This window comes from Sturnus vulgaris, chromosome 11, assembly GCF_052056855.1.
Source record: "Sturnus vulgaris isolate bStuVul1 chromosome 11, bStuVul1.hap1, whole genome shotgun sequence".
Lineage (NCBI taxonomy): Eukaryota > Metazoa > Chordata > Aves > Passeriformes > Sturnidae > Sturnus > Sturnus vulgaris.
The window spans coordinates 1642345-1668012 of NC_142253.1; the positions used below are offsets into that span (position 1 = coordinate 1642345).

General features: G+C 46.0%; 1 protein-coding gene across 2 annotated transcripts in view; it reads left to right on the plus strand.

Annotated features, from left to right (window-relative positions):
• The window catches only part of LOC148222457 (uncharacterized), a 118997-nt gene that overhangs the window by 60547 nt on the left and 32782 nt on the right, over positions 1-25668 (plus strand). The window contains exons 3-5 of one of the 2 annotated variants that reach the window (XR_015805954.1): positions 3843-3919; positions 10790-10900; positions 15376-15533. Coding sequence is in view for 1 of the 2 variants with exons in the window: in XM_088171238.1 (XP_088027364.1) it covers positions 3843-3919 (77 nt within the window). In the remaining variant the exon portion in view is untranslated. The remainder of the gene's footprint in view (positions 1-3842; positions 3920-10789; positions 10901-15375; positions 15534-25668) is intronic. The other variant, XM_088171238.1, reaches the window with a different exon arrangement.

Here is a 25668-nt window from a genome sequence, read left to right on the forward strand (position 1 = left end):
CCAACTAAAATTCATTATAAAAGAGAAAAACAGCACCAGTGGAATTGAGCAAAGCAGCCTGATTATTGATATTCTGAGATGTGTCAGTTTGAAGCCTTTTCAAACACATTTTTGGTCCTGCTCCAAGTGCAGTCATCCCAGTGTTTCTTAAATGTCCAGAAAAACAAAACAGGAGCACAGAGAGCAAAATAAACCCATTGCAGGCTTTAACCTCTGAGTTCTTCTGAGAAATATGGGAAATGCAAAGGAATTGTATTGGCAAAGTATAAATAATCACAAGATGCAGAGAGATCTGAAAGAAATAACTTGCATGATTTTCTGTCAAGTTTTGAAGGTTATTGTGACAAATTGGAAGTGTTCTTTGGACACTTGCATTGATCAGTAGGAGATTTTGGAATGCAGATGGCACTATGAATATAGGATGTTATTTCATCTCACTGCTCTGACAGCTGAAGGAAAATGGTGAAGGCAGAAAAAAAAAAACCCAGGATGAATTTTTCCAGGGCCAAATTTCCACTTAGTGGAGTTTGGATCATTGCTTGGATGGTTTCATTTTCTCACATGCTGAGAGGGAAGAGAGGTTCATCACTCCTCCTATTTTCCACGAATCATTAAACAATTAAGAGGTGAAATTAGCAGTGGGAAATGATGGGAAACTGGGGACACCAGTGCAGGAAAATCACTGGGTTTTAGGCAGAGCATGGAATATTGGTGCTGCATTTATTGTGCTGCATTTTTACTGTCTTGGATCTCTCTCTCTCCAAGCTGGACACATAAAATCATTGAATCAGTAGGGCTGGGAAACAGCTCCAAGGTCATCAATTCCAACCTTTGACCACCATGTCACCATGTGCCACCTCTGCTTGGTTTTCTGAACACTTCCAGGGATGGTGACTCCAGCACTTCTCTGGGAAGCCCATCCCAATGTTTCACCACTCTTGCAGTGAATAATTTTTCCTGATATCCAACCTGAACCTTCTGTGGCACGGCTGGAGGCCCTGTCCTTTGTCATCAGTTGCATGAAGCACAAAGCCCCATATTCTGTCATGGTTAGGGGCAAGTGTGTCCCCTGCCCACACCCATTGTTTTTAGAGCAAGAATCTTCCACTGTTTGGTGCCCTGAGCATTTCTGTATCTAAATTCTGTTTGGTTGGGTTTTTTTTCCCCCTGTGCTCCCACAGCCTCTCAGCCTTTGTTTTTTTCCATTTTGTTCCTTATGTAAAAGAGGAGCCAAACTGGTTCCCCTGCCCACGTTCTGCTGCAGGCTCAGTGCTGACCCTCGGAGTGGAGCTTCCTTCTCCCTGGGTCCAAAGCTTTGCTGGGAATTAGTTAAAGCTCTGAGTCACAGGAGTAATGAGTGGTTCTCCACAGCATTAAAAGGCACAGAGTACCCAGGGCAGGCAGCATCAAGGAGCACGCTTTGCTCTGAAGAGCTGGATTTGCCTTTCCCGGGATGTTCCATCACTTCAGACGCCTCCAAATGGAAGGGATTTCACTCAGAAGTGCTCACACTTGATCCATCTGTAATTGCCTCCTGCTCCAGAGCAGTGCTGCAGCTGCCAGCTGGTTTAACCCAGCCACTCTCACACAGCATCAGCCTTGGAATCCTCTCCTGCCATGCAAGGGATGCCAGCTGGGATTGCTGGGCTCCCTTTCTCTGCCTAACCCTGGACTCTGCCCAAATCCCTCTGTGATGCTTCAGAGCTCCGAGGCAGTGCTGGCTGGAAGGGTGACAGCTCCTCACCTGCTCTTAGCAGGAGGTCATTGGAGTAATTTGCACAAAATCCCCCAAATGCCAGCGTGGAATTTATGCCACTCTTTGTCAACTGGGGAACTAAGGATGGCTTAACTTTTGTGTTTAATCCATAATGAGGTATTGATCTCGTGACAGGAGCTTCTCCCTAGGTGCTGCCCCCGAAGTTTTTATGCCTTGATAGACACCAATCAGGTACGAAATAATTCATGTGTTCCAAAAAAGCAAGATTGTCTCCAGGAAGGAACCCAGCCTCTCTCTTCCTGGAGATTAAGGACATGGGGATTTAACTGCAGTAAAATTGAGTTGGATTTTTTTTTTTTTTTTAATTTTATGTGGCTTCTGGAGAACTAAGCACAGATGATATTTAAATGATCTTAAAAATAGGATTATATCTCTAAAAAAATTTCAAAAGCAGAACAAAATGAGCTGCCTTCCCTCTGAAGGCTCTGTCAGTGAAGGTCCCCAAAGCTGTGCCAGCCCATGGTGCTGAAGGCTCACAGTGAACTCCAGTTATTTATAACTGGGAAATTGTAACTAGACCCTTGCTGGATAAAGCCTGAACTTGAGGATTGGGATATTTTGTGGTTTTTCTTTGGGCTTTGCCCAGCCCATCCCAGCAGCTCCTTAGGGCAGGATGAGCTGGAGATGATGTGGGGGTCTCCCAGCACATCTCTTCACTCTCCTGCTGCTGCAAGGGGGGGTCTGATGTGACCTTGGAGTTGTCTGTGCACCACCAGTGATTCCAGGAGCCATTCCTGCTTCTCTGAGGGTGAATCTCAGCTTTTCCTTGAGCACAGTTTGTGCCTGCATTATCCACTGTGTTTAATAATCCAGAAGAAAATTGGGACTATGTGAGCAGTTCTTTATTTCTTTCCTTCTAACAAAAAGTCTGCAGCTCTGCTTGGGAAGGTCAAGGCTGTTTGACACTGCCAGGATGCTGGTATTCTTGGAACAACCATCTGTTCAGAACACAGTGAAAAATCGGTTTGTGACTGCCCAAAGTCACTTCAGCTCATGAATAAAATTAAACAGGAAAAAAATCCCCCAAAAAACGTACAGCAGTGTTTTACCATCAACAACAGAGAAATTTCCATTTGGAAAAAAAATCAGTGTTTCTATGCATGACTGTCCATTTCTGTCCATGAGTGGATGACTGATGGGGTTGACTCCACATGAGGGGAGGGATCCAGGTGTTCTTGGCCAAAAGGGGGACATGGATATGAAGCCCTTGGGACTGTCACAGTGTGACCTGAAGGAATTGGCCAAGTGAGCTGGAATGAATTGCACAGGGGCCCTGGGAGGAGGGCAGGACACCCCCAGAGCTGGGCATGGGGCTGGAAATCACCAGGAGCTGGCTGCTTTGCCCTCCTCCCTTCCTCTCTGCTTCATTTGTACATTTTATGAAATTGTGTAAACTTTGGCAGACTGAGAGTCTTTTTTTCCATGTCTTTGTTCCTTTTCTTTTTTTCTCCCGGCAGTTTCAGTATTTCCTCATCTCTGCCTTATTCTTTTTAATGATTTTTCACCAGCTGCAGCATTTTCATCTCTCACTCCGTTCTTCATCCCTTAAGGCAGGATCCAAAAATATGATCCAGTGACTTCTGTGGGTTTTGTGCTTTGCTGCTTGGCCCCAGAATGTGCCACATTTTGATCACTGTGTTTTCCAAAGCAAATTGGATGTTGTAACCAGGTGGGGCTGGGTCTCTGCTCCCAGGTAACAACGACAGGACAAGAGGAAATGGCCTCAAGTTGCACTAGGGGAGGTTTAGATTGGAAATCAGAGAAAATTCCTTCCCTGAAAGGGTGTCAGCCTCTGGAACAGGCAGCTCAGGGAGGTGGTGGAATCTCCATCCCTGGAGGTGCTCAGAAAATGTGTAGATGTGGTTCTTTGGGGCATGATTTAATGGTGGGCTTGGCAGGCTTGGGCAGTGCTTGGGCTCAAAGATCTTGGAGGGCTTTTCCATGATTTTACTCACACACCAGCTTTCCTCTGGTTTTTCTTTGATAATTTGAGATTTTCTTGCTGTTTAAATTAATGAAAACACTTTTCCCATAAATCTGATGTTGATTGATCTGTGTTTTCCAGGTGTGCTGTGACCTGTGCTGCTGTGGGATATTCATTGGGATATTCAGTGCTGCTTTTTGGACAAACTTCCTGATACAGTGAGTAGAAAATCCCAGCTCAAATATTGAAGGCTCTGTATAATGGTGGGGCTTAGAAAGGCCTGGAAGTGCCAAGGCCAGGCTGGATGGAGCTTGGAGCAATCTGGGATAGGGGAAGGGGTCCCTGCCCATGGCAGGGCTGGAATGTGAAAATCATAAGCTCTGGTGAGATATTGTATATGGCAAGCTGCTGAAAATTATTCACATTACAAAAAAACCTTTCTGGTATGGAAAGTTTCATTAAGAGTTACATCTCTGAGTTCAGTCCCAATTTAATAAGAGATAACATCTCCAGCTTCTTAAAATTTAATTTGGTAGTTTATGAAGAAAATAATTAAAGCATATTGTGGCATCAGTCACTTTTTATTTCACAGAAAGTCTGTATGAAAAAAGAATCATTTGTAGAGCAGAGTTTATATTGGCCTGGAATTTCATTAGTCCTTATTGATAGAACATCCACTAATCCAAAGTAAATGGGAAGGAAATGATGGAAAAAATAATAAAGGGTAATCTTGACCTTGAGGCTGTGGAAAATGGAATTTGTTGGAAAGTTTGGAGATGTTGCAGCTCCGTGGGGAAAGAAGATGTTTCCAGTTCCTAATAATGAACTGCTGCTCCCATCTCTGGGAGATTAAGAGACAAACCAAGAATTTTGATGCTCTTCAGTCACACCAAACAGTGCATCTGGCAGTCAGAGAATCCTGGGATCATTACAGCTGGAAAAGATCTTTAAGGCCATCAAGTCCAGGTGTCCAACCATGCCACGGTGTCACCTGAGGGCAGGTGAGCCAAACAGAACCTGTGGGATGTTCTTCAGTCATCAGAGCCCTGATTCCTGGATCAGGACAAGCTGCCTGTCCCTCTTGGCAGACCCTGTTACCTTTTTTCACTGAATTTCCCTGCACAGTTCTGCTTTGGGAATCCAAAATTAGAGCACTTTTTTTTTTTTGACACAAAACTTTTTGTGGCTCTTCCCAGGTGTCTGCCCAGATGATGTTCATGAGTGCCTCCTCTGCACCCATAGGTTTCAGAGAGTGTCTTGAAGATTGGATTTGCCTCTGGAATGGTTTTAATCAAACTATTTTTTCCTGTCACTTTTTGGACACTTTACAGCTTTCAGTGCCTGCCTTGAATCAGGTCCATAAGAAGGTCTGACAAGCCAAAAATAGATTAATCTCAAGCCTCTGCTACAATTACCACTTGGATTTCTGTATCACTTACTGCCTAAGTGGTTTACAAGCAATTACAGGCTGAGCCTTGCAGGGGCTCTGGGAAGGAGCCTTTCCCCCGGGCCAGGGGAGGCAGAGCAGGAGAGCATCACTGGGATGAAGGCAGGACCAGGCAGCACCCAGCCCTGAAAGTGCACAGGGCACTGTTAACCCAGCCTTAGGAGACTTGCCCGAGGGGATTTAGGCACTAAAGGAGAATCCAGGGCTGTCGTGGAGTGGGAGTTGGGTTTAGTTGGGCTGGAGCCCTGCTGCTGACAGCCCCGTGTCTGTTGTGGCTGCTGGGTTTAAGCCAGGTAGGTGGAAGGACAAAGTTAATCCTCAGGTAAAACCAGCATGGGATGAGAAAGATTTAGGCTGTGTAGGGAAGTTTCTTGGATAAATCACAGTCAATCCTTCCCTTGTACCCAGCAGATTCGCTGGGAGTGACAGAACCTGGTGCTGTCACATCCGTGGCCTTTCCTGTGATATTACCCCGAGCAGCTGATAATGTGAACATGAAATTAAGAATCACCTGAGGCTTGTGTTTAATAAAGCAGCTGGGAGGCTGCCAGCAGTCACAAAGAGATCCTGAGCTCTGCACATCCAAGTTTTCATAACCAGTCGTTTGGATTTCCACGGGTACTTGGTTTAAATACCTAGAAATTACTTTGGTGAGTGATCTCCTGTTAAACCAGGATTCCTTTAGAACTGGGGGGGCCGATGGATGTCAGGTGCACTCTGGTTATTCTGGCTGGATGCAGGAAGGGCAGTGCTGGAATTGTGACCAAGGGAGAGCTGGCAGCACTTGAGTGGAATAGAATGGATGAAGAACTTCCCACCAGGGCTGTGCCTGGAGAGGCCACAGGTGGATTCCCTGTGGTGACACTGGTTGGATTCAGTGAGAATTTGGGATGGGGAGAGCTGCATTAGTGAGGCTGGGATAGCTGGAGGAGCCTGTGGAAGCACACAGAGTGCAATGGGAGTGTGCCATGAAGTGTGCAGCCCGTGGATAATCCTCATTACAGCTGCAGAGCTGGGATCCAGCCCTGCAGTGCCACGTGTGGCTGCTGGGCAAAACCTGCACAACGTTTGTTTAAACACCCTCAACAACAGAGACTTTTAGAAAGCAGGATTTTGTTCACTTGATAAGATTAAATTAAACCATCTCTGCCCTCAACCCTTAATGCCAAAAGACAGGAAAAGGATCAGAAATCAGCAATGATATATGAGGAATATATATTTATATATGTATATATTGCATGATATTCAGAGCAAATCTTCAATAGGAAACTCCCAGCAACTCCTGTTTCAGAATTTTCTTATCACCAGTGATGCTCCAAATGTGCTGTTTCATAGTCAAGCAGGGTTACACCATTATCCTGCCTTTTCTTCCCAGAAAATTGCACTGTGCAGCACTATAAACTTGAATAATGCAAGTCCTGTTGGAAAGACATCTTATTTTTCCTTCTAGGTTGCTTAATTAATTTCTTTCGACTTCTTTTATACTGTTTGATGAATATTATTTCAAACTACTGTCAAAGGGAATGTGAGGAGGGAAAAATGAGCCACCTACACACTGCTTCTAATACAACTGCATCACCCTTTGAAAACCAGGGATTTAATAAAAAATTGGTGTTAGCCCATATGCTTGACAGGGAGCATTTGGAATTGTCAGGCATATTTCTACCCTAATTATCTTTGTCGGGCCATTTTGTAAACTGAAAAATTCCCCAAGTTAAATAAAAAGTCAGAAACAGGCCAGGATATTGAAAGCTCCACTTTTAAACACCAGAAATTTTTCTTGTTTGGGTTTTTCCCACCCTCCCTCAGAGCATATTGCCATGAAAAGCAAAATGAGCACATCTGGGGGTGTTATGAATTGGGTTTGTTTGAAGGTTTTTGGGCATCTCTGAGGGGAATCCAACAAAACTGGACAAGTGTGCAATGTTTCAGTGTGGGAGAAAGCCTCCAGGTGGAATTACACAGAGAGGTTTTCATGTCCCTTCACTGTGATGATTAACCTGAAAGGGTAAATAAATATTGATAATGGGAATAATGCTGATGCAAACCTGTGGGGTTTGGGATGTCTCATCAGAGACACTGACACAACAGCAGCATCCTCTGCAGTGGTGATGGGAGGGAAAAGGGGTGGCTGTGGGTTTTTGAGACAAGGATGCAGCTCCCTCAGCCAGATGTGGCACTGGGGGTGATTGCTGGATCCCAGAAATGTGGAGTTTGTGAGCTGTCTGTGCTTTCAGGCATGGAAAGCTCAAAAACTCCACATTTCTGGGATCCCACAGGTGACGACTGAGCACACCCCGAGAGCAGGTCAGGCTGCACGCAGAGATGAAGGTGGGGTTATTAAAATTTAATGAGGCAGATTCCTGAGCTGGGGGCCCCAAGTCAGGGCTTTCAGGCAGGTCAGCACAGCCAGGTCCAGCTGCTGCCTGCACACAGGTTACAGCACACTTGACTTGGGCTGCTCCCAGCCTGGCTCCGGGGGACATCCCCTCCCCTCAAAATTCTGAGGGAATAATTCATGGGCAAACTTTGTCTTTTTCTCGTGTTTGTATTTCCCATGTCAAAAATCAGTGCTGAAAAATTTATCGAAATGAGCCTTTTTCTTTAGTTCTTTCCTGACACCATAGGAAAATTAGCTGCTGGCTAATTGGAGGTTCCCAGAATCATCTTTCTCCTGTGAATACACACAATATTCATGTTGTGCATATTTGCTGTAGATTGAGTGGGTTCCTTCTTCAAAACTTGCTGTGCTGATGAACGCTTCTCCTCAGAGAGTTCCCCTTTCAATATTTGTGCAAAACGCACAAAGGACAAGGACACAGTTGAAGTCTCTTAATTTGCAAAAGTATCTGAATATTCATGATGCCCATTTTAATATTCATCCATTTTCCTCCTCTTGTTAAGGCAGCATGTCTGTTTTAAGGTAGAGCACATCTGTCCCAGCTTGTTTTGTCATCAGAAATATTAATGCTGGGGAAAACCAGTGCAAAAATTGATCACAGAATGATTGGATGGGTTGGGTTGGGTTGGGTTGGGTTGGGTTGGGTTGGGTTGGGTTGGGTTGGAAGGGAAGGGAAGGGAAGGGAAGGGAAGGGACCTTAGAGATTATCTCTTTCCACCCTGAATTTGCCAGCACAAATCCTGCTGTCTGCCTTAATAAACTCCTGATTTGTGGAGGTTGATTCCTGCTCCAAGTGAAGGGCAAAAACATTGAATATTGTGGTCAAGCACAGATGTTGGAAGGGTCACTGTGACCCCACAGCTGCCTCAGGAGCTGCCTTGGGAGAGCTCCCTCCTTTAGAGACTCACTTCTCATCCCTCAGCAAAATTAAATCCCAAGTGTTTAAAGGAAGGACAGCATGAAAAGCACTTTGGATGCCCTCAGAAAGAAATGAATTTTCCATTTGGACCCAGAGCTGCTGAAGCCACTGCCTGTGCTCCCTGCACGGCCTGAGGAACCCAGCACCTTTCATCTGCTGCCTGTCCACAGCTCCTCGAATTGTCTGGGGGGGAAATTTCCTCCCACATCTCATTTGAGCAGTTTATTCCCTGAGAAATATTGCCAACAAAGATTACTTCTCTTCAGGACTGGCAAACACTATTTCTTACCTGATGGCTTGTTGGGAATACAATTGGAAAAAAATCATGATAAGGTTTTACAAACAGCAGGATGAATAAAGGGAGGAGGGAGACTTTTATCTCCCACCCATTAGCTGCAGACAGAGGCAGTTCCTGCTCTGATTATCTCCAGTGTGCAGTTTTTCTCAGGGAAGCTGCTGATTTAGCTGGAAAGCATCGAGTGTCACAGGCTGGTGGCTCCACAAGGACACGGTGCTGGCACGTGTGAGGTCCCCACTGTCCCCTGTGCCTGGCACAGCAGGGACCCCCACACCTCAGACTTTGTTTTCCATGGTCTCAGTATTCTTTCCTCCTTGGATTCGCAGATGTTCTTCCCCCAGAGTGTCCCCACTTGTCCTCTGTGCATTTATGGACTGGGTGACCCAGAGGGATTCCCTGGGGCATTTTGCATCCTTGAGATCCTTCCAGATCCTCTCCAGAACAAGAGGTCTCTCTGGACTTTCAGCCAGTGTTTATTCTCCCTCTCTGTTTCAATTACCTAAATGTTTTTATAATTCAAAAATTGATTTCAGCCCAGCAAAGCTCCCGACCACACTCTGAGTCTTGTTTGCTGCAGAGCCCATAACTAACAAAGCAACAACTCCTTTCTTGCAGGATAAAAGCCCATCTAAGAGATAAGCTGTCAGGAGGAATGTGGCACTCTGCACCATTTCTGGGCATTAAAATTTCCATTTATTTTCAAATATTTTGCAGAGCAGCCGGCACCTGGTGTATTGATCGTGCCATTAAATCACACTGAACTCGTGTCTGAGAGAGTTTTGGAATTACTGTGCCACCCAAATCACTGCAAGGCAAAAGGAGAAACGTTCACTATTAACATTTTTTCCCCGGGTTCGCTTGCCCATGCACTGTTTGTGTGGCCCCTGCTCTGGTGGGTGAAGGCCTGGGCTGTTCTGCCTGGCACTGAAACGTGCCCTTAAGGCTCCCTGAAATATAGAAGAAGCCAGGGATTACGAGTCCTTCCTGAGCAGCCACAACAGAACCCATTAAGGTATTGCAAGCCATGCAATTCAATGGCCCTGAAAGTATAATTTGATTGTAATTCAGGAGGTTGCTAAAAGGAAATCCATACCAGGCTGAAAGATAAGCGAAAGTGAGGAGTGTATTTACTGGAGTGGTGAAATGTGAGGTGTGGAGTCCCTTATCTCCTTTGTCTGCACTTTATCACCACTGAAGGCAAGTAAAAGGGGAATAATGTCTGCTTCACAAGAGAAGATTGGATTAAGTTTTCCCACTGGTCTTGTGGGAGTTATTTCCATTTTGCTCCTGCCTGGATTAGCCTGACTCCCTCAGGCTGTTTCCACATCTCGACAGGGGAAGGTCCTGGCTCGTGGAGGGGAGCAGGGTTGGTGTGCTGGTTCTTCGTGGAGGAATTTGCCTTTGACCTCTCTAAAGGAATTAGGACACCTACAACCTCCTCCCTGACTCTTACTGTGGAGGTTTCTTTTTCAGATCCCTTTTTTGCTGTGAAACTTTTTGTTCAGCAGTGTTATCTCTTGTGGGTGTTTGTTGGAATCATTATTTGTGAGAAGAAGCCTGGGGGTGCTCATTTCTTGCTGGGGTTTCCCCTCACTGCCCTTGTCTCCAGCTCTAATCCCTCTTTGCCTGACTCACTGCAGGACTTGGAAACAGCCTCAGGTATTTTATATCTCTATTTTATCTCTCTATTTTATCTCCTGGTCCTGCTCTGAACACTGAAAGGATGCTGCTGCTTCTGCATGGTGGGGTCCAGTCCCCATCAGTGCCTCCATCTACCTGGATTCCATTGGAGTGGGAATGGTGGAGTCTGGGTGCAAGGTGGTTCTCAGCCAGGACAGTTTGCTGAGGTTTGCTGAGTTACCCAGGCAAAGGCTGATCATGCCCAGGAGATGATTTTATAGTTCACACACATTTACTGCCCAGATATTTCCATTTTTCCTTAGCTTTTTTCACATAGAACTTGCTTTGCATGCACGTGGGTGAAAAAGAGAATGCACTTATGGGATGTTGTGTTTTATTCCAGGGATGGCTCAGCTCAGAAGTGATCACAGACAGACACTCCTCACTTCCACCAACTCCAGGCTGCTTGCAAACAGAACAGGGGAAAACCTCTGCAGCCTGTGGGCTCTGACAGGTACCTGCCAGGAAGTTTATAACTGAAATGAAGGGCTGATATCCCTGGATTTTCATTTGGAGGAGGCAGGCAGTGATTCTTTGCTCACTAATGGCCAGTGCTGACCAGCACAAGTGCCCATTCCTGCCAGAGCTTTGATTTTCAAGGACCACGTGTTTCTTTTTCTACCACTTTTCTTATTTCTCTCTGGTTGCTGTTGTAACTGCTGCATCTTCTTTGAGCTCCTGGGCACTACAAGACATCTCCTAGATGTTGAATCTTGTCATTTTTGATAAATCTCTGTGAAGCACAGAGCTCAACTGAAACTGCAGCTCAGCATCCTGAAGTGCCAGTTCAATCTATTTCTAGCCTAGGAAAAAAATAGAAAAGGGGGGGCAGCAAAAACCTCACAGCTTTATAGCAGTAATAATGGTGGGAATGAGTTGGCTTTCAGAAAATAATTTAATCCCTGGAGTATTGGAGATGGTTTTGAATGTCAGAGCCTAAGGTAGGGCAATGTCCTCTTGTTGTGGCTTGTATTAAAACAAAGAAACCTTTCCCCTCTGAAAGTTCATTAAAGTTCTGTTTTATTTTACCATTTTCCAGACTGCAACCACGAGTGGAGCAGCCTCCTGGAGATGCAGGGGATTGGTTTAGCCTTAGCACTGTCAGATCTCCTGGGCACTGCCCTTGCATTGTTTTATGTGATTTTGGGATGTGGAGGGATTCCTTGTGCTGGGGGAGAGGCCACGACAATGCTTTATAAGAGGTTGATTGATTACACACCAAGAGAGCTGGAGAGAGCTTTTAAAGACAAAAATGGGGGCTGGCTGCCTCTTTGCAGCCCACAAAATCAGGTGTCTATGTCTTAGATTTCGAAATTTCCTTTTGGTTTCACCAAAAGAGGACAAATCCCACTCCTGCTTTCACAACAGCAGTTGGCATCACATTAAGTGTCAGGTGAATGCCACAGACAATGAGAATTCAAATTTGGCAGCAGGGGCTGCCTGGTCCTCGGGACCAGAGTTATTTGCTCACAGATGCAGATCAGCAGCTCCGTGGGCTGAGCCAGGGCAGTGGAGTGTGCCATGCTCAAACCCATCCTCCTGCTCCTGCCTCTCCATCTCAGGCACATTTCACACTTTGCCTGAGCTGTTTCAGGACAAACCCCTTCTTTTCACCTTTTTTACCTGGGGGTTGCCTCTGTGCCTGGATATGTCTTTTGTGTGTCTTTGGGAATCCCTGGATCAAACTCAGCTCTTCAGTCTGATGTCTTGTCAAAGCTCAGGCCTTTCAAAACACCAGCCCTGTTTTAATATTTGGGTTGCTTCAGGTTTCTCTTCAAATACCATTAATTACTAGAAAATCTGCAACCATATCTTTAATTATATAGGATATCCAGAGGTACAGGTAAATGTGTCTAAGTGCATTTAAGGCAGGAATTAGGAATAAACAGGATGCCCACCTGCTTAGCATTCAACTTCATCCTTCCTAACTACCATTTTCATTTGTACTCTGGTTGTGACACATAAATCAATGCCCCCCCAAATGAAATTGCTTTGTCTAATAATCCTTTGTGCCAGGGTCATCAATAGTTCATTAGTCTTACTTTGCATCTGTCAATAAAAGGTGGAATTAAGAAAGAGAGAGCTCAAGGAAAGAAGTGAGTGCATTCTCTGGAAGGTGTCTTCCACTCTTTGTCTCCACTTGATTCCAGACTCAAGGGTGTCGTTGTACACCCAAATTTTGTTCACTTGAAACACCTTGGAAGCTTTCACAGGTTTTCATTTATTCCTGAAGAGCCCCAAAGGGCTCTCGAGTCTCTGAGCAATCCTCACCATGAAAAGCCACGACTGAAAAGCTTCCACAGCAGCACCAGGAATGATTTGGGCTGGCCTCTTTTAGCTGTCCCCTGGGTTTTGGCTCTCCTGCAAAGGTCCCTTGGTGGTGAGGGCTGGGTGTGGCCCTGGCCAGGTGACAGCAGAGCCCTGTGCTGGCTACAAGGGCCCTGCCTGGGCCAGCCAGGTGCTCCTCACTCATTCCCCTGCTTTATGGAGCCTGACAGGAGACATTGGATGTTATCCCAGCAAGGTGGCACAGCTTCAGGCCGTGACATTTTATTCCCAGAGTCTTGCCAAGTTCATCTCAGCAGCATTTTGTGCTGTGGTGCCTCTCACCCTGTGTCACTGAGCTCTGACAACATGCCAGGGTCAGTGGAGGAGCCACTCTGGGTCAAAGTCGACCAAAATCATCTCAGACCCTTGGTGCTTTCAGTTTTTTATTAATTAGTTAGAACTCTGCATAGATTGACAAGGTTAACAAGCAAATTGTGTCATTCATTAGGTACTAAATAATTAGTGATGGCTCCTGGGATGCCACCTGATTTCTTTCATCCCAATTTTTACCTTGTTATAGCAAGTTTTCCCAATGATCAGCACACAATCATTTCACAATTCATCAAACCAGGAGCTTGGAAGGTGTGTGCAGCAGAGGGGGACGGGGCTGGAGCCCTGGCTGGGGGTACTGGGCTGGCTCCAAATGGGATTTCTGGTCCTCGAGGGGTTTCTCATGGACACCTGGAGGCTGAGCAGCTCCTGCCTGTTGTCCTTCAGCTCAGGAAGCTCCAGAGCTGGGCTGGGATGGGAGTTGAGTCAGCACATCCAAGAGAAGCAGAGAGTTTATTTAGCTCCATCAAGTGACCTCAAGGGATTTGTGGGGTTTGTTTGGAAAAGAACCCAGCTAGATGAGCTAAACCCCTCTGGCCTTCTGGTGCTCCAGAAACGAGCTCTTGAACTCACACAGGCCATGTTAAGTAGAGCCAGGGAAAAGTTTTGACTGAGAAACTATTTGTCAGCATATTGTTGCCATGAATGTTTCATGAAGCCTTTGATTCCTTCAGATTTTCCTGCTTGGAGAACATTGATCATGGTTTTGGGTAACTCTGCTGCAAGAAAATTCTTCTTCCAATTTATTTTATATCCTTCTTTTGCCAAAGGATAAAGAAGAGAGGATTGCTAAGCTATAATGTCTACAGAATAAGAAAAAGAAATTTCTTTTATTTTACTACTGCTGCTAATGACAAGGAATTTTAAAAATTTCAAGCAATAATTTATTTTGAAATTCCTCACAAAGCCTTTTTAAAAGTCAGTTTTCTTCATATATAACTTAGAAAAGTGATCTGATAGCGCTAGGCTGGAGTTGGGAAAAAAAAAAAAAGATTTGTACATAAAAATAGGGTGATTTAAAACTGCTTCTTGTGTGACAGAGTTTTGGATCAATATTTCATCACAGGAAGTCGGCACTGTGACTTTGAGTCTGGCTTTGCTGGCCCAGGGAAGCTGCTCTGCTCGAGTGTCACTCCTGCCTGCTTTCCTCTGCTGATAAAAGGGAATGAAAGGGGACAAACGCTCACAGCTCTCCAGAAAAACACGAGGAGAATGAAAGGGTTGTGGTTCTTTTTGAAAGGATGTCTCTTCCCTCCTGGCTGCCCCCATCACGTGTCCCCCGTGCCTGGCTCCCCACGGGCACACATTGCCTGTGATCAGCTCCTCCTGCTCCTGCCAGCTGCACGGTGCCCTGGGCAGGTGATGCTTGTGATGAATTCATGGAAACCTGCACTCCTGACAATCGGGGATGGGGAATTTCTAATCTTTCTTCTGCTCCAGGCCACGTGTGGATGTGATTCTCAAAGATTGTTCAGTGAGTCAGCTCGAAGTGAGCTTTCCTCAAGTGTCCTGTGTAGCCGTGGAAAGAGGTTTTAACCCTTTAAGTGAGGCAGAAATAAGATGCACAGCTCCATGGGCGTCTGTCATGACAGGAAGAAAGAGCCAAGTTTATTCACAAACACACTTGGTTTTATAGCAGGACTGCAACTCCCAGAGTAGAGAAAAGGTGATTGGTTCAGAGAGAAGACACCCCATGGCCAGGGCCTGGGCACACACCACAACAGGGCTTCTATCTTGGTATTAATTCCTTTTTATTGTGATCAAATTATCACCCTGGGAGAAATTCTCCCTATCCTTGAGCTGGAGCAGCTCATGGGCTGGGAACAGAGCTGAGAAGCTCCAGCCTGGAATATTTTCCAGGCTGTAATTTTCTGACTTTCTCAGTATATGTCCCACAGTCCTGGATTTTTTTTTTTTTTTTGAATAAACCTCTCCAGCCCAGTGAGTGGAGTGGTGTCTGGGGCTGCAGTGCTGTGCTGTGTGCTCGGCTGATGGCAACTGCAGCCACAGGCAGGACAAAGCCCTGGGAAAACGGCACAGTTAGAAGGTCAGAGGATATTTGGCACATTTATCATTGCCTGCTCCTTGCCAAGCTCTTCCAAAACCTGACTGTAGCTCTGACTGTCACACTGTGTTTGGAGACAGACCCAAGAGATGACTCAGGGCCCATCTGCGTTGCCAAATAACTTCACTCCCTTGTTTGCTGCCGGTCGTGTCTGTCTGTCTGTCCGTGCTGGCTGCTGCTTTGGAGTCACAGCTCCTTCCCTCCAGCAGGGACTTCTCCAGGGCTGCTGTCACAGCTGCAGAGTGAATCCCCATGCTGCTGTGAGCTGTGAAACATCCCTGCTATCATCTCAGCCCTCCTGGATCCCAGTGTCACCGTCCTGCTGCAGGATTGCCCCGGGGAGGAAACGCTGAGCCTTGGGCTGGTGAGGGTCCAGCAGGGAGGTTTGTCTGCCTGAGCAGCATTTCACAAGGGCATGGAATGACAGGACAAAGGGAAATGGATTTTGGGATGGAATTCCTCCCTGGGAGGGTGGGCAGGGCTGGCACAGGGTGCCCAGAGCAGCTGTGGCTGCCCCTGGATCCCTGGCAGTGCCCAAGGCCAGGTTGGACATTGGGGTTGGAGCACCTGGGACAGTGGGAGGTGTCCCTGCCATGGCTGGGGTGGCACTGGATGATATTTAAGGTCCCTTCCCACCCAAACAATTCTGGGATTTCAGACCCCACTTTAGTTCTGAGTTGCACAGTTTTAGTAGCAATTTAAAATTTACAACACCCACTGAAAGTAACTTTGGATGGGAACACACAGCTTTATTACTTTATTTCATAGTTTTATCAACAAATACAGCCTTTCCTAACAGCCTTTCTACCCTCTTGCCTCACGATTTATTTTTGAAAGTGCTATAAATAGGCAATGCTCTGGATTGGGTCAGTTCCCCAGGGAAATAAGTGCATGCCACTTTTATATTAGAGGTTAAATTCTGCCAGCCTTAGACTCACTGAAGAGAGCATTAGGGGAGGTGTAAGGCAGGGAAGAACTTGCTACTGTGTACAAATGTAATTTCACAAAGTACACCAATTGCATTCTTAGAAACCTGATTATAGGGTCAATTTATTTTGTCAAGTGAGCAGTAATTAATTTTATAGATCTTAAAGAGAGTAAACTCTAAACTCTGCTCTGATTTGGACCTTGACATTAAAATAGAAGACTTGTGTGTGCTGAGCTTTCAGGGATGCTCTGAGTGTTGGCTGAGTGATGTGCTGGGGTGAGGGCAGGGGAGAGCCCTGAGTGTCCTTTGGTCCAGGCAGGGATGGGGCCAGGGCTGGTCTGGCTGAGCCCAGCACGAGCTCCTCTCCCTGTCAGGGCCTTGCCCAGTGCCCCTGGCTGGTGTTGATGCCTTAGGATTGCAGCTTTTATATTTTCCATCTATTTGTAATCCTGTAATTCTTCAGTGTATAACTCCAGACTCCATGTCCAGTGCTGGCTGCTGCTCTCCCATTTTGGGCAGACACAACAATTCCTCTCCAGGCTGGGAATCAAGGACACCTCACTGCCTCAGGCCCCCAGGGATGGAAACAAAAGTGAATTGAGGGCAGCAAACTTGGGGTAAATGACTTCATTACCTGGAGCTGTAATTGGAAGATTAACCCCCAATATGCAAATGGCCCAAACTTATCAAAGTGTGAAAACCCACAATCCATTTTTGGGTGCAGCCCCTGGGGGGCTTTTTCTGCCCTAAATGTACCTGAAGACCCTTCAAAAAAAAAAAGTATCAGCTTTTTATTCCCTCAGTTCTGTCTGGCCTCTGTTTTTCGGTGAGCCCATCAAGGCAGCAGTGTGACACCCTTCTTTCTGTGCCTCTGATCCTCTGGGGGCTGTGCAGAGGGATTCTCCAGGCAGGGAGACACGGTGAGAGGGATGTGTGTAATTATAGCCTTGTTGTTCCCAGAGATGCTGACAGCTTGTCATGCAGCACGAGCCACTGGGTGCTGCTTCAGCTCTGCCATCTGCCGTGGTTGCCCTCTTCCCTGCCTACTCCCCGTGCAGGAATTTTGGTTTTTCTCCATCCCACTGAGCTCCCTGCACAGCCCATCCCCTGGTGCCCCTGCTGGGGCAGAGTCAGGAGGCTGCTGAGGAGCCTGACCTGGACCAGGTGGGTGTTATCCACCCACCCCTCACTCGGAAATCTCTCGTGTTCTAATAAAGAAAGCAAACAAAGTGAGATTTGAAGAAAGTGGCATCCAGTCTCATGTGCTGGTGAGACAACAATCCCTCTTCTCCCTGGCTCTGGGAATTGGACTCAAAAATACAAGCAGACTTTCAGCCTGCTGTTGTGTGTAATGTAATTTATTCCTCTTTCATAACGAAAAATGTTTGGAAAAAGGTGAAAAAACCTATTTCAACCTATTTTGAATGTTTTTTAGATGACTTCAAAAGTCCCTTCTGACCCAAACTATTCTACGACCCTGCAGAAGGTCGAAAGAAAAAGCCTGGCAGATTGACTGTTTTGAAGGATGCCATTCCTACTTGGGTTTAGCAATCCAGCAAAGGAGAGAACAGCACGACTGGAGCCGAGGAGAGGAGTGGGGAGAGTGAGTAACGAGCAGGAATGAGCAGCAGCCTGTGCTGCACCTGCACTGACAGCCCGAGGCCATGGCACAGGGATGGCACTGGGCACAGCGTGGGGAGCACCATATGCACTGCAAGGCTGAGAGCAGCATTTCACACTGCCCTGCAGATGGGAGAAACAGCCCTGCCCTTGAGGAAGGTCAGAGAGAGGAATTTTTGAAGCTGGGCAGCTCCAGAGCGTGCAGGGTTTTATTTAAAGCACAGTGGGTTTGTGGTGATGAGGGCGTTCTCAGGGACACGGTGTGCAGGGAGGGCTCTGGCACAGCCACGGGAATTTCTTTAGGGGAGAAATGAGGATTGATAGGGTTGCATGAAATCTACAGTAAAAAATTAAGCAGTCGGGATGCAGATTTTGGATAGCTCCTGTTTTCCTCTGCCATGTTGTAGGTAGTGTTTGAAGGAATGATTTCAAGCAGGGATGTAGTTGAATGCCAACACAAAATAGCCTCTGTTAATGCTGTTACCATGTTTACAAGCCATGTAATGCTAGCTTTTTCCTACTAAATGTATCTTCTTCCTAATTTTGAGTTTCCCTGATTGGCTGAGTCTGTTCCACTTGGGATAAAACAGAAGAAGATGCAGTGTGTGATAGATTTAACAACCCCTGGGATGCAGGGGTGAGATCCCTTCTCCAAGCCGGGCAGACAGGACATTATTGTCTTCTCTGTGTTTTGTTTTCCTTTCATTTTGTTTTAATTGAATACCTCTGGAGGATGAAGGATGGCTCATTTCCCTGACTTGTTTTCCTGCCTAAGCCAGGGGAAGAATTCATGGGAATTAGGGAGAATTTAGAGAGAGCCATGGAGATGTTGGACAGATAATCCCCTGCAGGATGGCCACTTCCCAGCATTTCAGCCTGGTGCTTCCTCCTTCAAGTCTCTAATTCCTTTAATAGGAACATAAAATGAGGGTTTTGGGATTCCCCAAGTATGTGACTTTTATTTCTGCGTGGTCAATATATTGGAAGTGCTCAAGGCCAGCACTTGGGTGGGGCTTGGAGGAAGCTGGGAGGTGACAGGGGGTTGGAATGATGTGACCTTTAAGGATCTTTCCAACCCAAAGCATTCCATGATTCCATGGCTATGTTGGGAGAGCTGGAAGTCAGCAGGAATTTGCTGCTGGCACTGGAGGGGTGGAAGCAGCCCCTGACATGAAGGACATCAGCACCCTGAAGCCAGGTAGGACATGAGGGCTCAGCTGGAAAAGCTCCACCAGAATCACAAAGCTTTGAAATCCATTCAGTGGTGACTGCAAAATGTTTTTGCATAAACTGCTTTTCTTCCTGCCTAAATGTGAACACATCCAGATCAATCACTGAGCTCGAAAATCTTCCTGGTTCTTTTGTGAACATCCTGCTTTGTTATTCCTTTCATTTGTTCTTGCACAGAACAAGCCAGCACCGAGAAAATAACTTATTGTGGATGATCAGAAAGACCTTTTTTTCCCTTGCTTTTCGAACAGTAGTACACAGAAATTGAATGTTGTCTGTACACAGAGTTGCTGTTTTCCATATATAACCAAGGTGTCACGCAGCTCATTATTTCAGGAAAAAAAAAATTCAGTGTCAACAACCAAGGCTTGTGGCTGTCGTTGGGTTTTTTAAAAGCAAAACCGTTTGATCTCTGGAAGAAAGAAAAGAAATCAGCTTCTGGATTTTAGATTTCCTTTTCTGTACTTGGTCTTCTCAAAAAGCATCAAAAAATGAAAAATCTAAGGTGACATCCTCTGTTCTCGTGGCCCCTAATAGCCAGTCACTCCACCAATTTTGCTAAGTTTATCTTTAATCTACTATTCCCAAACTAATTAGGGACTGAATGTCTTTGGACTGATTTTCATTTTGTCTTGAGTTATTGTGACATCTTTACTACAAATTCTTTCTCAGTCTAATTAAATTCCTGCAGCATAAATGTCATTATTCATATCATCACCTGTGGTAGCCTGGCTTTGCCTCAGCCTCCTGATGAGGGACTCCCTCCCTCCCTCCCTGCTTCACATTTGAAAAGTTTGGTTTGAAGTAAGAACATCTCCAGGCTTAGCACAGACAAGGAATCCATGAATATCTAGGAATTCAAATGGATGGGGTTTTATTAGAAACACCCAACAGTTGTGCTTTTCTGTTAGTTTTCAGAAGAATATTTCAGAACTGTGCCTTGCTGTGTCCCTGGGGGCCCAGGGCTGAGCTGTGCTCTGAGCTGCCAGGGCAGGCAGGCAGCCCCAGCACACCCACTGAGCCCAGAAATCCTCTGCTCTGCTCTGAAACACCGTGCAGGGGCTTATCTGCTAAATAAAATCCAAATGAGAGATGTTGATACTTAATGAAATATAAGTTTGAGGATTTCACAAAAGAAATCTGCTGTCACTGCTTTAATTTATTAGGGGAGAGTTATGTGCAGATGGTATATACAGAGTTATTTCCTGACTGTACTCCAGAGTAAGTTGATTTGTGGTTTAATGACTTTTATCAAAATGAAATAAGCGTTTGATCTTTGGATTTGATCTGGCTATATCTGCAGCTGCTACACCACTACAGCAATTACTTCCAAACTGGGCTTTTTGCCCAGGCAAATGGAGTTCGTCCTTGTTTCATGTCTCATTGACTGTCCTGATAATACACACAGTGCTACTGTAGGTTTTTTCTTCCTCTAAATTTGATAGGTGTGAAAGTAAGAGAGTAATTCCCTTTTTATTTTAGTATCAGTGTTGTTTTATTATAATCCATTCACTACTCTGGTTAATTTTATCTTGAAGCTGCTCCTAACTAAAATTCAATACAAGAATGTGTAATTTTCTCCACATAATCCTGCTAGGCCCTTCTACAGAAAAACAAGAAATTCATTTATGAATTCTAAATCTCAAACCCCTCATGGTAATCTTCACATCTGTCCATGTGGTTTAGGGATGAGGTTGTTGTGATATGTTGTGCACCCACGCTGGGCTAAATCCACTCCTAATGGATTTCAGTGGAAGGCAATGGAATTTATACTTGGAATCAATTTCCCCCCATGTATCCATCTCTGAAATAATGGTTTGGGGTTTTGGGTTTTTTTTGCTGTTGCTAATTAATTCCTGTCAGATTGAAGCTGTTAATGTTAGCAATTCTTTTTTTTCCAGGACGATACTTCATTCTTTATTTACTGTTCAGGATAAGATTTGCCCAAGTTCAGCCTGAAAAACCCCTGGTGGGAGATGGTTGTTATGATTAAGAGTTCTCAGGGCTCGGTGCTGCCAGCTGTGAGTTCCTGAGGAGCTCCAGCTGCATTTGGAGCAGAGTGTGGGAGCAGCCAGCTCAAACTCACCTGGAGCTGCAGCTTTGTGGAGCATTCCCTGGATCAGGACATGCTGGATGGAGATGTTCTGGGAGCAGCCTTGGTTTGGAGCCAGCAGGTCTGAAATTTGTGATTCACAATGGTGAGGAGAAGGAGTCAGAAGGAATCATAAAAGCAGGGGAAGATTTTTGTTCTCCCCTTTCTCGCAGTCACTTCGGGACAAGGCGCTTCACACTTGGTGTGGCTAGAAGGTAGATTTTAAATTGTCTTGGTTTTTTTTTTTTTTTTTTTGGCTGGATATTTCCTAGAGATAAGCAATAAAAATGGCAATAACTGAGAAGTGACTGGTGGATGAGTTGCCTGGAGATTTGCAGAAGCTCTGTGAGAAGGCGGCTCAGCCTCGGAGCTGGGGAAGGTTTTCCTGTGCCAGGGTTGCTGCTGCCTCTTTAGCAAATCAAACTCCTTGCACAGTACTTGCTCCTTAATCCAGGAAAATTAAACCACCAGCCATAGCTACATTGTCCAGCCATCTGCTCTCCCAGGTGCTCCCATGCCTGGGCAGAGATGCAGGGATGTGACCTAGAATCCCACTGCAGAGCTGGGATCATTCCCAGCACAGTCCCAGCCTTCAATCTTCTGCATGACATCAGATAAAGTAAACATCAAGATTTGATATGAGAGCATATGTCCATTGCATAATTCATTAGAGTTCTTCTCCACAACTATTTTTAGGTATTTTTCAATCAGAAGTGGAGGGTGAGGATTATTCGGGAAAAGAAAAAGATAAGGAAATAATGGAGGGGCTTAGAAAGATGTCTAGGGATTTCTGGCACTGAGATCTGGCCATTTAGCTGTGTGTGTGTTTGGTTTTTAAATAATTATTTCTGTCCTGGACAATTCCACAGTCCTTCATGACAGCTTGGCAGTGGGATGGTGTAAATCCAACAGCAGAACAGGAAATCTGCTCCTTTTTTATTCAGCATTGCTGCTAAAACCCCTGTCAGGCCAGACAGCACCTCACATCGCTTCAGACTGTATCACTCCTCACCTTGAGTGTGGTTATTCCCAATTTCCAAACACTAAACACATCCAAAACCATTTTCCCTCTGTTTTGAAAAGCATCCACTGAGTGTTGGTGGGGACACAGCCAGCAGAGTTGATGCTTTCCCTGCTCGGGTTGTGCAAAATACCTCTAACTGCAAATCCTCACAGCTGCCACAGCTTCTTCCCATGTGTCAGAGGCTGGGAGTGCATCCAGCTTGTGTGAACACCTGGGATGTTCCTGGCTTCTCAAATTCAGGCAGCACCTGTACCCTCTGCCCAGCCTCATTTCACCCCACACGTGCATGAAAGCGAGGACAAAAATCCTAAGCAAACCCCAAATGCCATGTTGAACAGCGTGAGTCACTGACAAGAAAAGGAAGGAGGAGTTATTTTGAGGTTTTCACATCTTGCCTATTGCTAGGAGACAGTTCTGGGCACGCAGAGCTCCTCAGGCTCCCACAGCTGCCTCCTTGGTGCCATGGTGTCCAGGGTGATTCACAGAGCAGCTTTGAGGGACACAAGGAGGAGGAAATTGGGATGGGAGCTTCTTTTCATTTTTGAGTCTTTCTGAGATAAATGCAGAGTGGAGTGGAGGCAGCTGCAGGTGCCAAGGAGAGCATGGTGCCTGAAATGTCACCTCAGGCTGACCTTGGTCACTCAGCTTTCATGGCCTGCTCTCTGCAGGGAGTGGGTGAACGATGTGGTTACACCATATTCCCAATCTGTAGTGCTTGGGAAGGTGCAAAAATGCAGCAGCAAGCCAAGTTTGGGCTTGGCCCTGATGACCAGCCCATGAACAGCATCACCTCCACTCCAGCACTGGAGTCCCACAAGGGCACCCCATGATCAGCACCAGCCTCACCACCCGTGACCCCAGTGCTTCAAATTCTCAGTTCTGACCCAAAATTATTCCCTGGACGCCCAGTTTTCATAAGGCACCTAAAATATGGGCTGCTTGAGGCTGGGGTTGTAAATGGACTGATCTCCTGGGGTTGTGTCATGGGCAGGCAGAGCCTGGAAAAAAACACCAAAGCTGTCATGAGAACATGGGAATTTGTCATCCAGAAGGGAGCTGCTGAGACAACTGTGGAATAGCTCACACTGTATTTTTCACACTAATGCCAGATGGCCGGGAATGGGATCCCCCACGTTCTCCTCCCAGTCTGAGAAGACAAGAAAATAAACAAGGAAAATGTCTGTGCTGATGGCATCTGTTGGCTCCCTCATAAGGTGAATCACTGCTTTTGATTGCTGAAATAATTAGGATTTCTTTCTAATTGGATTCCTGTGTTAACCCTTCCCGCACCACAGATCCCAATCATCCTTTTAGTTCCTGGCAAGGGGTTGGAACTGGATCATCTCTAAGGTCCCTCCCAATCCAAACCATTGTGGGATTCTGTGATTTTGTGGAAAAGGAGACTTGGCAGCAATTCCAGGCGAGGTTGGTGTGGAATCTCATCCCTCTGCTGCTCCCATCCCCTACAGGACCATCCTGGGTGGACTCAGTTTCCTTCCAACTACAGGACAAGAGTGCAAGGAATTACAGGAGAAGAAACACAGGGCAGAAATCTGTGGAAATATTTGAGTGTGGGGTGCTCTGCAGCAGGTTTTATTTTGGAGGTGCTTGACATATACAATTTATTTTCCCTGAGATCCCTGCACTCCTGCCATACATATGTGCACATACATTTATTTTTAAACTCTTAACATGCAACATTTCCTACCTGGCTGGTGCACCAAAGCAGGTTTTTTTTCCTTAGCAAATAAGGGAAAGAGCTGGCTAAGTAGAAATGTGCTTCTTAACAGCCTTGTTTGTGACAAAAATTGCCAAGTAAATCTTCACACGACATCGGGCTGCGAGTATTCGAGTCACACTTGAACAGCAAAGCCCACTGCACGCAGCTTTCATTACAATATTTCTCTCAAGCACAGCCTGTCTCTCATGTTTTTCTGAACATTGTTTAAAGAACTGATGAAAGGGCTGAAAACTTTTCCAACTTTCCTTTTCTTGGGTCTCTTCAGCTCAAGTCTTTCATCACTCAGTCAATAAACAGTGGAGGACTCTTCTGAACTGCGGTGGGAGCGAGGAGGAGAAGTGGAAATTAATGATATCACCAAATTGAAACTCTTTCAAGCTGCCTTTAATTGCAGAGGGCACAGGGAGCTCATTCAGTTCTAATTCTCTGATCTCTTGCTGTCCCCAAGGGACTGGCCTTCCTCTGCTCCCACGCCACATGTGATTTTCCTGGGGAGGGTTCCTGGCTCCTTGCTCAGGGCTCCAAAGCCCTTCCCACTGGGATTTTGGCAGTGAACAGCAGCCACAGCTGCCCACTGAGGTGGTCACACTGCCCCTGGGCACCACCCAGGGCTGACCCTGCTCCTCCAGTCCCTGGTGCCCTTTTGGTGCCTCAGATCTGGGGATCACAGGATCCCGCATGGATTTTAGCTGGAAGGGTCTTAAACCTCATCCAGTGGCAGCCCTGCCACGGCAGGGACACCTCCCACTGTCCCAGGCTGCTCTAAGCCCTGTCCAAGCTGACCTGGGACACTTCCAGGGATGGGGCAGCCACAGCTGCTCTGGGCAGGTGAGTGCCACATATCCAAGCAGTCCAAAGTTAAAAGAGAAAACAATAAAAACCCCAAGAACATCCAAAAAATTGCTGCTGTCCACCGAGGAGCTTCAGCTGAAGGCACCAAGCATTCCCTGGCTGTCTTTGTCTCATGGGAAATATCAGTGCAAGGGGCTGAAAACTGCTCAAAGAGCCATTCCCACCGTGGAAAAGCCTGAGGATTATCATCACAACAGGTCCCTGGGCAGAAACATGAAGCATAAAGCTTTAAATTCAAGTCACACTGATAAGAATAACAAATAAAGAGAGTAAATTCCCTTAAAAAATGGGATTACAGAGGCCGTGGGGAAGAAATATTTTAAAGGAAGTTAAAGAGAAGTTAATCTGCTTTTATGTAATTTGTTTTCCTATTCTTCCCGAACTGGCTTGCTTTGGAGACAGCTGCTTTCAAGGTTTACAGCCGTGCATATGGTTGGGAGGGCTGGAAATGGCAGCCCCTGGCCTGACAGAATAATGGCTAACTGGAAAAATGGCTGGGTAGATAATTTACAGATGATACGACCACATCAAACCCAGTGAAACACAACCCATTCATTTTTACAGCCTCCAGATTGCTGCCTGTTGTGATCCATCCCTCCTGACAGCTCTGCTGCCACACAGCCCTTCCCCTCCCCTCCCCTCCCACGGGGCAGGATCCCATGGAAATCCTCATTCCTGGAGAGTTGGACATGGATGGGGCAGGATCCCATGGAAATCCTCATTCCTGGAGAGTTGGACATGGATGGGGCAGGATCCCATGGAAATCCTCATTCCTGAAGGGTTGGACACAGACAGGGAAGGATCCCATGGAAATTTTCATTCCTCATGGATAAACAAGCCCTTGGTTTCCAGATTTCCCAATTGTCTGGGTTTGAACCCAAATTGCCTAAGGTGAAGCAAGCACAAAACCATTGATGAAGCTTGGGAACACCAAGAGTGTTCAACCTTCTGCAGATATTCCTGTCTTCCCTGCTGGAAAATTGTCTGGAAAAAGTTGCCTTTCAGAAAATGA